Raw genomic sequence first — 14,561 nt, 5'->3', positions numbered from 1 at the left:
GTCACTTCTTTATAATAACTCATTCACCCCCATATCTACCAATGGGTCTTAGGATATTTTCACATAATGTTCAAGGATTTAACTCCCCCCAGAAACGCTAAAAAGCCTTTTGTCATTACAAAAGATTAGGGACAGATATAATCCTATTACAAGAAACTCACTTTGCATCTTTGAACCAACCTAAATATTTTGACAAAACCTACAGCCAATACCACTATACTACATTCTCCTCCAAAACATGTGGGCTCGCTTTATTCATTCATAAGTCTATAATTTTTTAAATATAAAATGTATATAAAGATGCTGACAGTAGATATCCTATTCTGAAGGGTTTCATAAAAGGACGCTCGCTGATTCTCGCTAGAAGTCATATCCAGCATGGATAGCCAGTCAGAAGGTTGGATCGTGCCGCTATAATTGTTTCAGGGGTTGCACAAACCACGGCTCCTATCTACATATTTTTGGAGTTGTAAATTTCTTCTTCTAATTTGGCAAGCAGCTACCAATAAAGCAACACTTGTTACAGGAAAAACACAGGAGCGGACTGACCATTCGGGCACTCGGCACTGCCCAAGGGCCTCATGCCACTAAGGGGCCTCATCAGGGTTGCCAGCCTCAATAAAACCAGGGACAGTATGTAAAAATCTGTGTTTTTAAAAAAATCCCAAGATTATAGCTGCCCCTCCTCTCCAGTACCTTTTCAGTGTGTGTGTATGTGTATTCTGTGTGTGCATACTGTGTGTGTGTGTGTGTGTATATTGTGTGTCTGTGTGTATATACTGTATGTATGTGTGTGTATATACTGTGTGGCCCCATAATCTCCTATTGACCAGGGGCCCCATAAACTTCTCCTATTGCCATGAGTTGTCAGTCCGCCCCTGCTCCTAAACCAAAAATATGCCTCAAAGAAAAAAAAAGTATGCTGTTCTCTTAATTTTGCTTCCTTTGTGTGAAATTTCTAATTTTCCTGCCAGTTCCTCTGATTCCTTAGTCAGTTCTTCATCTATGCTGTGAACTCAGTCTGTTCTCCAATTATCAGGCTTGTCCTGACACGCCACCTATGCACAGCCTATCATTGGGAAGTTCAGTGCTGTTTCCCCTCCCCCCCAGCTCTTTTGCAGCTGAGAACAGAGGTAATGTGATCACTTATAAGAAAGAGAAAAACCGCGTTTATAATGTTTTCTATTTCGATACACAAATTATTTGCCTTTTATTTCTATTTTAAACTGAATGGGTTATTTTGCAAGGTAAGGGTTTACAATCATTTTAAATTTATTATAACTATATTATGTTATTCATTACTCAAAGTGTATCTATTCCCAGAACTTATTTTTGTAATTGTATATTACAAGATACACGATCTTAGCCCTTGTACACACGGTCAGACATTCCGGCCACAAAATCCAAAACTGGTGTTGCATACACACGGTTGGACAAAGTTGTCTGAAAATCTGATCGTTCGGAAAGTGATGACGTTCGTACGTTACGACGGGACTACGTAGAGGCTAGTAGGCAATAGCTTTGGTTGCGTAATTTGATTTGAGCATGCGTGGCACTTTGTACGATTGTAATTCTCTACAAAAGATCGGACAGAGTCCGATCGGATCATGTTTGTCGGAAAATTTTATATGAAGCTCTCAAACTTTGTTGGTTGGACATTCTGGATGGAGCCCACACACGGTCGGATTATCCGACAACATGGTCTGATCAGACATTTTCCATCGGAATTTCTGACCGTGTGTACAAGGGTATAGTATTATGCCACGTACAGTCGATCGGACTATCCGGTGGACAAACCGCCGGACTTTGCAGCGGAGGTCCGCTGGACTTTCTGAACGAGCGGACCTGCCCACACATGACCGGACTTTTTGAAATGAACGGACTTGCCCACACACAGAGAAAAGTCCATTCATTTTGAACGTGACTCCAGGTAGACGGGACTAGCGAAGGAAGTCAATGTCGCCGCCCCATCGGCGAGATTGACACCTTGCTAGCCCTGTCACCTGGTATGGACTTAAAGGGGAAGCCCTACGCTGAAAAAACGCAGTGGGAGTCCCCCCAAAGTCCATAACAGACCTTTATGTGAGCACGCAGCCCAGCCAGCCAGGAAAGGGGGTGGGCACAAGCGAGCGCCCCCCCTCCTGAGCCGTAACAGGCTGCGTGCCCTCAACATGGGGGGTGCTTTGGGGAAGGGGGGCCCTGCGGCCCCCAAAACCCAAAGCACCTTGTCCCCATGTTGATGAGGACAAGGGCCTCTTCCCGACAACCCAGGCCATTGGTTGTCTGGGTCTGCGGGCAGGGGGCTTATCAGAATAAATTTAATAAGGGGCCCCCAGATTCCGGCCCCCTACCCTATGTGAATGAGTATGGGGTACATGGTACCCCTACCCATTCACGGGGGAAAAAAGTATAAATAAAAAACACACAACACAGGTTTTTAAAATACTTTATTAGACAGCTCCGGGGGTCTTCTCTTCTGTCTTCGGGGTCTTCTCACCAGACTACTCCGTTATCTTCTGCTAGCTCTTTTACTAGCGGAGGAGCTCGGCTTTCTCCTTAGTCGCCGCCGTCCAGGGGTTTTCTTCTGACTTCGGGGTCTTGGAGCCTATGATCTATGAGACACTCCACTATTTGCTTCTGCATGAGGGTCTTGGACCTTATGGTAGCCTCCTTCAAAGTGGTACTGTACACCAGTTTCATTTCAGACTGTTGCAACTCAACATTATAGCTGCGTAGGATGGTAAGACTTCAGTATGTCCCATTTGACTGACCAGTAGGCAAGGCTTGCTTTCAGGCTGAGGAGGAGTTCTGGATGCTCTTTCGGTACAGGAAACTTGGTCATTGGTAGAAGTTCAACTCCTGAACATCTTGGTACTCAAGGTGATTTCATTGTCTCTGCAATGCTGGACTTAAGAGGTCCACTCAACAAGAACACTCAACCGGGATTCAGTTGGACAATGCAACAGCAGTTGCAGTCTTAAATAAAACATCAAGGAGGCACAATAAATTGCACAGCTCAATAAGCAGCGAACCTCATTCTAACTGAAAATGCAGTGCACATTCGAAAAGTGAAAAATTGGCATGCAGATTTTCTCAATTGTCAGAGTCCAGCTCCAGGGGAATGCTCTCATCGCCTGGAGGTGTTTCAAGACCTCTTTCACAGGTCTGCGGGCTCTCAAATGCTGAGTCCATTGCTACTATATCAGGGGAGAGAAAGCACATGTGAGGGGGTTTGAATCATAGAAAGCTCTTGCTCCTTTGATGGTGAAAGTGTACATTAACAGCTGGGAATCCCTTAGCAACATCCTAGCAACAAAAGCAAGATGGAATGGTGTGATCTTTGGGGGGTTTTCAGTCAAGTTTTAGGAGGTACGTAAATGGCCTTCACATATAGCATGGGTATTATTTAACTTTAGTCAAAGCTACATGGTTTGTGTTTGTCTCTAAGCTGCATTGGCACTTTTTTGAAAAAAGAGAAACTATGCCTTTATGTATCATCCAGTAATTTCAGCAAAAAATTTTCCAACTAAAATTAACCAGTGTTTATGCTGCCTTACCCTCTTTGCACTGAGCGTACGCAATTATGCGGCCACCCGGAGGCATGCAATAGTGCCAATAGAGCTGTGCCACGCTCCAGGCACAGTTACCGGCGGCTAATTGAAAGCTCCTGTTCGCTGCTTGCAATCAGGAGCTTTCCAATAATGTGCCAGTCAGTCATGGAGCGATGACAAAAAATAAAAATATAACCATCAGTACTGACCATAAAGTATTGCCAGGAGGCATAATAATTGCTGCATCCGTATAGTTGTTGCGTTAAAAACAATGAAGGAAAGAAATAATCCGGGACATCAACCTTTTGCCACATTTCAGGCTTCAAACATAAAGATATAACATTTTTATTTTTTGTGAAGCATCACCAACAAGTGGGACACAATTGTGAAGTGGAACGAAATCTATTGGATATTTTAAACTTTTTTAGCAAATAAAAAACTGAAAAGTGGTGCGTGCAAAATTATTCGGCCCCTTTACTTTCAGTGCAGCAAACTCACTCCAGAAGTTCAGCGAGGATCTCTGAATGATCCAATGTTGTCCTAAATGACTGATAGTGATAAATAGAATCCACCTGTGTGTAATCAAGTCTCTATATAAATGCACCTGCTCTGTGATAGTCTCAGGATTCTGTTGAAAGCGCAGAGAGCATCATGAAGACCAAGGAACACACCAGGCAGGTCCGTAATACTGTTGTGGAGAAGTTTAAAGCCGGATTTGGATACAAAAAGATTTCCCAAGCTTTAAACACCCCAAGGAGCACTGTTCAAGCGATCATTTTGAAATGGAAGGAGTATCAGACCACTGCAAATCTACCAAGACCTGGCCGTCCCTCTAAACTTTCAGCTCAGACAAGGAGAAGACTGATCAGAGATGCAGCCAAGAGGCCTATTATCACTCTTGATGAACTGCAGAGAACTACAGCTGAGGTGGGAGAGTCTGTCCATAGGACAACAATCAGTCGTACACTTCACAAATCTGGCCTTTATGGAAGAGTGGCAAGAAGAAAGCCATTTCTCAAAGATATCCATAAAAAGTCTCATCTAAAGTTTGCCACAAGCCACCTGGGAGACACACCAAACATGTGGAAGAAGGTGCTCTGGTCAGATGAAACCAAAATCAAACTTTTTGCCCACAATGCAAAACGATATGTTTGGCGTAAAAGCAACACAGCTCATCACCCTCAACACACCATCCCCACTGTCAAAGATGGTGGTGCCAGCATCATGGTTTGGGTCTGCTTTTCTTCAGCAGGGACAGGGAAGATGGTTAAAATTGAGGGGAAGATGGATGCAGCCAAATACAGGACCATTCTGGATGAAAACCTGTTGGAGTCTGCAAAAGACCTGAAACTGGGACGGAGATTTATCTTCCAACAAGACAATGATCCCAAACATACAGCAAAATCTACAAAGGAATGGTTCACAAATAAACGTATCCAGGTGTTAGAATGGCCAAGTCAAAGTCCAGACCTGAATCCAATCGAGAATCTGTTGAAAGAGCTGAAAACTGCTGTTCACAAACACTCTCCATCCAACCTCACTGAGCTCGAGCTGTTTTGCAAGGAAGAATGGGCAAGAATTTCAGTCTCTCGATGTGCAAAAGAGACATACCCCAAGCAACTTGCAGCTGTAATCGCAGCAAAAGGTGGCTCTACAAAGTATTAACGCAAGGGGGCCGAATAATTTTGCACGCCCCACTTTTCATTTTTTTATTAGTTAAAAAAGTTTCAAAAATCCAATAGATTTCGTTCCACTTCACAATTGTGTCCCACTTGTTGGTGATTCTTCACAAAAAATAAAAATTTTATATCTTTATGTTTGAAGCCTGAAATGTGGCAAAAGGTTGAAAAGTTCAAGGGGGCCGAATAGTTTTGCAAGGCACTGTGTGTGTATATGTATGTGTGTGTATATGTGTATATATATATATATATATATATATATATATATATATATATATATATATATATGCATTTTTGTTTTTTAGTCTTTTGTTCCTTATTTGTTTGCATTTTCTGTATATTTCCTGATCAAATGCTCATAAATTATTCCCTTATTTACAGATATATGTATACCGTGCTATTTCCAATCAGTGCCCCTGAAGAATAGTGTCTTACTGGAAACACGCCGGTTTTTTTCCCCATACTGGTAGTTCACATGTGTTATGGTTCTTATGATTGTGATTGCCTCATACTCTATTGCTTTTGAGTTTACTGCATCCTATGTATTACTTGTCTGTACTTGCATTCCCTATGGAAAATATATTATATTTCTTTTTTCTTTTCATATGATCACTTCAAATTAAATAAAATCCAATACGCACTCAACCCCAAGTAGTCTTTTTCCCACTAAAAGTCCCACTTAAGAGGAACACTTTTAAACTTTAGTGCCAGTTAGGCACTTTCAATGCATCACTAGTTACTTGGACTGTAATAACACAGTACAATGTTTCACAGAATTCCCCCAAGTGTTGTATAATAATTCAGAAGACAACAGGGCCGATTTATATAAAATAAAATAAAATCAGTATGTTAATGTCTGGCCATTCGCCCAGCCATCACAAAAAATTCACTGTAATGTGTCTATTTTTTATGACCATCAGCACCACCTTGTGGTCAAAGTGTGGTATTTTCATGAAATACCTCATTCAGGAAAATACTGCATTATGGCCACTACAACCCCATTTCCAAAAATGTTGGGATGCTGTGTGAAATCTACATTAAAACAGAATTATTTTGAACAGGGCGTGGCCGAGCGGAGACCCGAGTGGACGTGCCTGGGGTGAGCTCTGGCTATTAGAGCACACACCTAGCGCCTTATCGTCCACCGGAGCGGAACGGACCTCACCGGAGGCCCTAGACACATCAGAGGACGCAGGGGCACACAAGCTGAGCGTGCGCGCCGTCCGCGGAGCTCCGGCCGCCCAGCGGGAAAGTCTGAGGCTTCGGCCTGCACGGAGGAGCGGCGGCCATCTTGCTCCACCCGGAGGCCGAGCTCCGGCGGAATTCGAAGCTCAGGGACAGTCTTTCCACCCATGGAGTACCGGGGGCATCCAGCCCGCCACCTGGGGCCTGAAGATTTCTCTGAGTTGCCCGCAGATCACCCAGGAAGGTCCTGGTAAGTGACGGCGGCCATCTTGGTACACCCGGAGGCCTTTGTGTCCTCCCTGGGCTCAATCCGCCCCCATTCACCCTCAAGAGCACCCTGGCCTTATCACTGGAGACCCCCAAAGGGGTTGTTAAGGGGGCATTTGCTTGTGTATAATTGCATTTGCAGCCGGGTCCCTGGCTACTGAGACTCAGAGAGGTGGCCATCTTGCTACACCCCCATCTCTTCTGGGCCCCACACTAGACTCCCTCACCCCCTGTAAATCCTGGCCTGGTGGTCTGTTGCCATAGACGGCATACCCTCATGGTTCTGCCCCCCGTTAATGCACGGGCTGCTGATACGGCCCCAGAACCCAAGAAAGGCTGCCATCTTGCTCCACCCAGGCTGCTATATGCATGCATACTCCTGAGCTTCCACCCTTGACCCCTATTGAGATAGACCGGGTGCATAGGTTGGGGGGCCCAGGAGGGAACATAACGACCGCCCTCGTGACGTCCTATGCAGGGTTCATTATTTCATCCTGAAATAAGAAATTATGCGCAAAGCATGGCATTTGGGTCCTGTGGACTTTGACGGTTCAGCTATCCACCTATACCCAGACCTTTCTCGCAATACCCTCCACATGCCCCGAATGGTCCGCCCACTGCTAGACCTTATACGTCAAGCCAGAGCAACCTACACCTGGGGACACCCCTTCAGTATCAAGGTGACCAGGGCCGAGCATAAGTTTGTCCTTTCTGATCCGGATCAACTTCCAGCCTTTTTCAATTTTTTGGAGCAAGATCCAACCGATGTACCTAACTGGCTGGACCCGCCAGACAACTACTCTAGGGTACAAACACAGGACCCTCTTCCACAACGCCACAGACTTTCGAAGTATGCATCGCACTCTGTTGATCCTGGACCACGTCACCCTACCTCTGTGGAAGACTAAAGTAACTCCAAGAAACCTTTTGGACTTATCTCAATGCTCATACTACGACTAGCACCATCTCAATATCATGCCTACCCATTGTCTCCTGGACAGGCCACATTTTTCTTTTTTGGGGCAGTATTTCTTTTTTTTTTTGCTGTTTCTCCCCTCCTCCCATCTTACTTGTCCCTTCATATAATCTGTTGGATATGCCACGATGGGAGATGGGGTGGTTGGTTGCATACACTAATGCCTCAATAAAATTGGTGCACCAAAAAGATGGACCTTCTCCCTGCCCTTTGTTAGTGTATTGGAACTGACTGGGGTTCGGGAGAGGCAATAGAACGGCGGGTTGCTAATGTTTGATCTCGATATGTCAATGTTGTGTTCCTAATATACTTCACTGTACAAGTCTACTCGCCGAATGTTCAGCGGTCAAGGCCCACCTGGATGTGGATGGAGAGGCGACAGATGGACCGGCCGGGTCCACGGTCTCTTGCCAATATCCACGTGGGCTTCCATAGTTATCTACTCACGGTTTCTTATACACCGGATAATTTTACCCTACCATGCTCTCGGTATTATTACACGGATCGATTCCAAGGCCCCCTGTTGGGGTAACTGGTTAACATATGCTAAAATGTTTGCTCCCTTCTCATGAGGTGTCTCACAGACTGATGTCTCCTCTGTGGGGGGGGGGGGGGGGGCTGTGCCGGCGTGGAGCGATTTGCCCATGCATTCCGTTGCCCCCCTCATGGAGGACCCGTTGTGTGCTCTGTATTAATGTTTTGTTCTACTGATGTGCCTCAGTGAAGTTTTACATGCCTGTCGTGCTACTGGGCTCACGGCTCAGATTCTCTGCTTCGACCCCTAACCCTCAATAGGCCGGTCACAAATAGTGCCTGTTTTCGTGAATTTTCACGTGGTGTCCCGTTTTCGTGGACCCCTTAGATTTGCCAGGCTCCTTATCTAAGTGCCCTCCTTTGTTAGGTGTTTTTTTTTCTTCTTCTTTCCCTTTTTAATTTTGCACTAATATTCTTTCTGCTACCCTTTAAATTCCCCCTTCCGATTCTCCCCCCCCCCCCCCACCCCTCAGTCTATACCCTGATTTTCTTATCCTCATTCCACTATGGCCCACACAGTACTATCTCATCCTCACCTGAAGTGTTGCTCGTACAATGTAAATGGCCTCAATATTGCATCCAAGAGAGGACAAATCTTGTACCAAATGCATAAACAACAGGTCAACGTATTACTGTTACAGGAAACACATTTCCACACAGACTCCACCCCTTCCTGCTCCAACAGGTACTTTAACAAATGGTTCCACAGTACGAACCCCTCTCAGAAAGCTAAAGGCGTTTCTATTGCCTTCCACAAAACGCTCCTGATTGCCCTGATAGACTAGATGTCGGACCCTCAGGGAAGGTATGTGTTCGTTAAGATCTCCTTATGGGGCACCAAATTCACTATAGCCAACCTCTACCTACCAAACACTAACCAAATTTTGACTGCTCTGCGATACATGAAGATCTTGTCAGAATTTGCAGAGGGTAAACTAATCATAGGCGGGGATTTTAACGCCCCCCTAGACCCTCTCTTAGACTCGTCCACCTCTCGCTCATCCATATCCTTTACTAAGTTGAGGGCTTTTAAACGGGCTATGTACGACCTCCGTTTAATCGACGTCTGGCGGGCACTGTTTCCTACAACTCGCAATTATACCCACTTCTCACAGGTCCATCACTCCTATAGTCGTATTGATTACTTTCTTCTTGACCATAGCTGCTTGGATTGGTCACCTGAATGTGAAATAGACTCAATGGTCTGGTCTGACCACTCGCCTATTTATCTGACACTGTCTATCCCTTCCACACCAGTGAGGGAATGGACATGGAGGCTGAATGATTCCCTTCTCATGAACAATGAGTGTTCCCACAAGGTTTCAGAAACCATCTCTAATTTCTTATCGGATCATGCTTCGGACACCACCTCGCTACCCTTACAATGGGAGGCGCTTAAAGCTGTCCTGCGAGGAATCTTCATCCAGGTGGGGACCCGCTTGAAAAAGACTCGTTCAGCTGCAATAACCTCAGCAACACAAAAGCTTCAGGACCTTGAGACCCAACATAAACGAGCCCCTACGCTGGTGACTCTGATGGAGGTCTCGTTGGCCTGATCCCAACTCCAGGACCTGTATGAGGCCTCAGCTCGTACTTATACGGACAGACTGGCTCTACATCAGTACCGATTCCGAGATAAATGTGGTAGACCATTGGCCCGCACCCTTCACCCAAACACGTCTTCCACTTTTATACCCCATATTCGGGCCCCTTCTGGAGAAATGCTTAACGAGCCCTCCATGATCTCGCAAACGTTCAGAGATTTCTACCAAACATTGTACAACCTACCGTCCAACGTCACCTCTAGCCCACCCTACACTCCTGCGCCTGACGGACAGTCCTATATCAAGGAAACTGAGCTCCCTAGATTAGATGGTGATACTATAGAAGAGCTAGAGCAAGTAATCACAGCAGACGAGGTAGTAGGGGCGATATCGGCCACCCCTTTCGGTAAAAGCCCAGGACCTGACGGTTTTACCCCTAAATTCTACAAGACATTTGCCCCTCTACTGATCCCCTTTAAGGTGTTTAACCCCCTATGGGAAGGCTCAGCGTTTCCTCCACAAACGCTCAAAGCCCACATTACCATTATTCCAAAACCAGACAAAGACCCTACCTTGTGTGCAAATTATAGGCCCATATCATTAATTGGAGTGGACCTGAAAATATATGCCAAAATATTAGCTACTAGAATTCAACCGCTACTCCCCCGCCTTATATATCTGGACCAGGTGGGTGTTGTTAGTGGGCGCGAGGCAAGGGATAACACCCTGAAAACACTGCTTCTTACTGACTATGCCCGCACCCGTGTTATCCCTCTATGCCTTTTGACGGCGATACCGAAAAAGCATTTGACCGGGTCGATTGGCAATTCCTTCGAATGTCCCTGCAACAGATAGGTCTGGGTCCTAAAATGCTTTCCCGAATTATGTCCCTTTTCTCCTCACCTTCTGCCAGAATTCGGGTAAATGGTTCACTGTCTCCTACATTTGCCATTCATAATGGGACACGACAGTGCTGTCCTCTATCCCCCCTTCTCTATGTCCTTGTCATGGAACACCTAGCAATAGCCTTACGCAATAACCCCAACATCTCAGGTGTATCGATAGGCCCCACTCATTCTAAGCTGGCGCTCTTCGCGGATGACCTGCTATTGTTTGTAACCCAACCCCATTTTGCGAATTTGCAAGGTTTGGCATGCTGAGCAATTTTAAAGTAAACCATACTAAATCAGAAATCCTGAACATCTCACTGTCCCAGAAGGTCCTTCGCCAGGTCTCCACTAGGTATCCATTTAAAACTGGCTCTACCTCCATCCGTTACCTCGGAATCCAAATACCCATGGAGAGATCCCAATTATTCTCTCCTGAACTATGCACCCCTTCTGCTTAGAACCAAGACGGATCTCTCGAACTACGCAAAAAATGGCTATCGTGGCTAGGCAGAGTGAATGCCCTAAAAATGAATGTCCTCCCTCGGTTTCTTTATTTGTTCCAAACAATTCCCATTTCCTTACCCTCCTGTTTTTTTAAGAAGCTGCGCCAACTATTCTCCTCCTTTATTTGGGGAGGGGTTCGTCCCCGGATACGCTATGAGACTTTATCGCTCACCAAGTTTCGTGGCGGAGCAGGAGCTCCAGATGCCTCCATATACTATAGAGCAGCTGTGCTCACGTGTATACTTAACTGGTTTCATCATTCCTCCTCCAAATTGTGGGTGCAGATAGAGAGCCATATTAACCCAATAGATCTCTGTGCATTGCCGTGGACGACTACTGAATTCCTGAAAGGAGAGGAACCCCTGAGCGACCTCACCCGACAAACCATACAAATCTGGACTCGAATGAATTCCTCCAAGACCCTATCTCCCCTGAAGGGACCCATGACTCCTTTGTTTGGGATTCCGGCTTTTCCACCGGCCCTGAGGGGAGCGAATTTTGGACCTTGGTGTAAGGAGGACCATAGGCGACTTGCTCAAGTTCTACGTTCAGACCCCTCTCTGACTCAAGACGTTCCCCCAGACTCATCTTCCCATACCTCGACGCATTGGCTGCAGAGGCAACAGGTGATTTCCTTAATTCGCACCTTCTCATCGTTACCTAACGTACTCACTGACTTAACAGATTTGGAGGACATGCTGCTCCAGGCCACCCCTCCTACACATGTAGTCTCTCAATTATATTCTCTCTTGCATACGGCTTTTAATCCTGACCTTCCCCCATACACACAGGCATGGAAGGAAGACCTGGGCCGCTCCATCTCACCTGTTGCCTGGCAAAAGTGTTTCATACTGACTCACAAAATGTCTCTAGCCTCCAACTCTCAAGAAAAGGGGTTTAAGCTGTTGACCCATTGGTACAGGTGCCCTTCGACTTTGCACCGGATAAACTCGGCGCTTCCGGATACTTGCTGGCGTTGCTTATCATCTAGGGGAACCTTACTTCACATTTGGTGGGAATGCCCTCCTGTAAGGAAGTTCTGGCAAAAGATCCTAGACTTGTACTGCAGACTCATGGCGACCTCAATCACACCCTCTCCTGAGTTAGCCCTGCTATCTCTGCTCTGCTCGGGACCACTTAAGTCAATCAAGCAGGACGTTCTGAGCCACTTTTTGGCAGCCGCTAAAACGGTGTTGCCCAGACATTGGAGGTCGACGGACGTGCCTTCCCTGGGGGATTGGGCAATTGAAGTGGACCGAATTAATAGTTTGGAACTAATGTACTCGCAGGAAATGGGTAGGGAGGAGCAATTTTCCAAGACCTGGACCTCGTGGTCTATGTTTCCATATTCCTCAGAATTTATCTTGCTGGCCACAGAGGATTCTACCGATACACCTGTGTGACCAGGGTGGAATGTCTATCTCTTGAACCCTAAAGCTCTTTACTGTCCTGACCCCTCTTCCCATACCCTCTTCCCGCTTTCTTCCCTCCCTTATACATGTTGCAACAACACCTGATTACTTAATTCATGACCTCCAGTCTCATTAGACCAGGATGGTGACACATACAGAGCTTCCCCCCCAGAGGGGACGTGGCCAGAATAGGTACAACAGCTCTGGCCTACCTGTAATGAGTGGGCATCACTCGTTGAGAGGATAGTGGTGCACACATACTCACGTTACCTTGGAATAGGCACTGTAGGCGTACAGGCTCTTACACCATATTACGCAAACCGAACCTAAAGAACTGATATCAACCTAGAGATAGTTTGATCCCATTGTAGCAGAGTTGGATTTTTCTGTTTGTCTATGTATCAATGTAAAACAAATATGTTGGATTATTCTGTACTCCTTTTTTTTCTACCATGTCTTTTTCTTATCTCAATAAAAATAAGATTGAATTAAAACAGAATTATTTCAAATATCGTAAACCCATATGATGGGTGATCTGTGAGCTGATCATCATAGGAAATAAACAAATTAGACACATTATGGTGATTATTCATGACAGCTGTACGAATGCTCATACATTCCCACAGCTATTTTTTTTTATAAATAAACCCTATACTGTTGCCCAAGTCCCAGCCACAGTTGTATCTATATATATGTAAGTGAAGGATCTGTAATCCTGGTCACTTTATAAAACATACAGAACATTAAATTTCTTGTCCAAAATCTGCTAACCTGAATGCAATGCTTGTCTATTTCCCATATTAACCCTAATACTTCTATAGTCTTTAGATCCTCATACAAAATACAATCTCTTTTAAGCTCCCTACACCTTACAATCTGACCATACAATCTCCTATAGATCTACCAACTGCTATGTATCGCATGGGTCTGCCTGATTAGATAAGTGTTGATTGGATAATTTTAGGTTCCTTATATTACATAGTTCTGGTAAATGAAAGGTTGATTGTACAAAGATTGTACATTAAGAGTGTAACATATATAATGAGCTAAGCATTACCAAAACTGTAATGTAATGGGAGGTCCTGCTTATGCAATCCATTGAGTTTGTTTCCAGGCATGCACTTCCACTATATAGTTATTGGTAGATACAATGGAGATTGTACAATTGTATTGTAACATGTGAGGCCAGTTAAAATAAAACCTTTAATATTGAAGGGAGTGCTTAGGCATGTAGCTTCCCACCAACATAAATAGTTCTGCTAGTTCAGTGTCCAGGTCACTACCGTTATTACTGTGTAATAACATTTTTTATCTGGGCAATTATTTTCAATAATTATTTGTTGTGTCCAGCACTCCCAACTCTGTTGCTGATTACGGGTTTACTGTGATCTTGTTTCGTAAATGTCTGAATGGCTTTGTACCAGACAGCAGAGGTAATATATGCTTTATTTTTCCATACTTCATAACATTCTTGTTTTCATATTTCCTGTATTTCTTTGAGGATTTTCCAAATAGAGGTTCTTTAACAGATCGATGCTGGCCCTTCGAGTATTCCTATTGGGATATTTTGTATTGTATGTATGTATGTAATATATATCACCCATAATGACTTCTACAAAATAAACAAAAATGACATTGTACATATGCATTTAAAATAAAAATGAATTAATTAGAAATTTTAGTACATACCATTGTGGAACGTGTTCAGACTCTTGTAGAGTTTCTCTCTTGATGTTAGTTTTCAAATATTTTAAAGAAATATTTGATGGAGACCGTTCATGTATAAACCACAGAAGCTTTCTCCTATTGGCCAGCTTAGAAAACACCCTCTGCTCATCCACCCTTAAATAAATAAACGTTCTGTTGTTACTTTAACCTGTCCTGGGTCCCTCACCTTTCCCCTCTAGGACTGAACATTGGGTGTGTTATGAACCTAAAATGATTAACCATGGTCCTGCCTATTCTTTTACTGGTTTTCTAGAATGTAGTGCTGATGACATTAGAAGCAAAGCCTCTAAA

General features: G+C 44.6%; 1 protein-coding gene across 2 annotated transcripts in view; it reads right to left on the bottom strand.

The window, feature by feature from the left end:
* The window catches only part of LOC143982180 (4-hydroxyphenylpyruvate dioxygenase), an 81,450-nt gene extending 67,087 nt beyond the window's left edge, over positions 1-14,363 (bottom strand). Inside the window, exon 1 of one of the 2 annotated variants that reach the window (XM_077480668.1) lies at positions 14,232-14,363. In XM_077480668.1, the coding sequence (XP_077336794.1) occupies positions 14,232-14,234 (3 nt within the window). In that variant the 5' untranslated portion in view covers positions 14,235-14,363. The remainder of the gene's footprint in view (positions 1-14,231) is intronic. The other variant, XM_077480669.1, reaches the window with a different exon arrangement.
* Between the last annotated feature and the right edge of the window lie 198 nt (positions 14,364-14,561).

Source organism: Lithobates pipiens, unplaced genomic scaffold (assembly GCF_037356315.1).
Source record: "Lithobates pipiens isolate NorthernLeopardFrog02 unplaced genomic scaffold, aLitPip1_a1.2 Scaffold_16, whole genome shotgun sequence".
In the NCBI taxonomy this organism is placed as follows: Eukaryota; Metazoa; Chordata; class Amphibia; order Anura; family Ranidae; genus Lithobates; species Lithobates pipiens.
The sequence above is the reverse complement of the archived record's forward strand: the minus strand, read 5'-3'. Positions and strand labels throughout refer to the sequence as shown.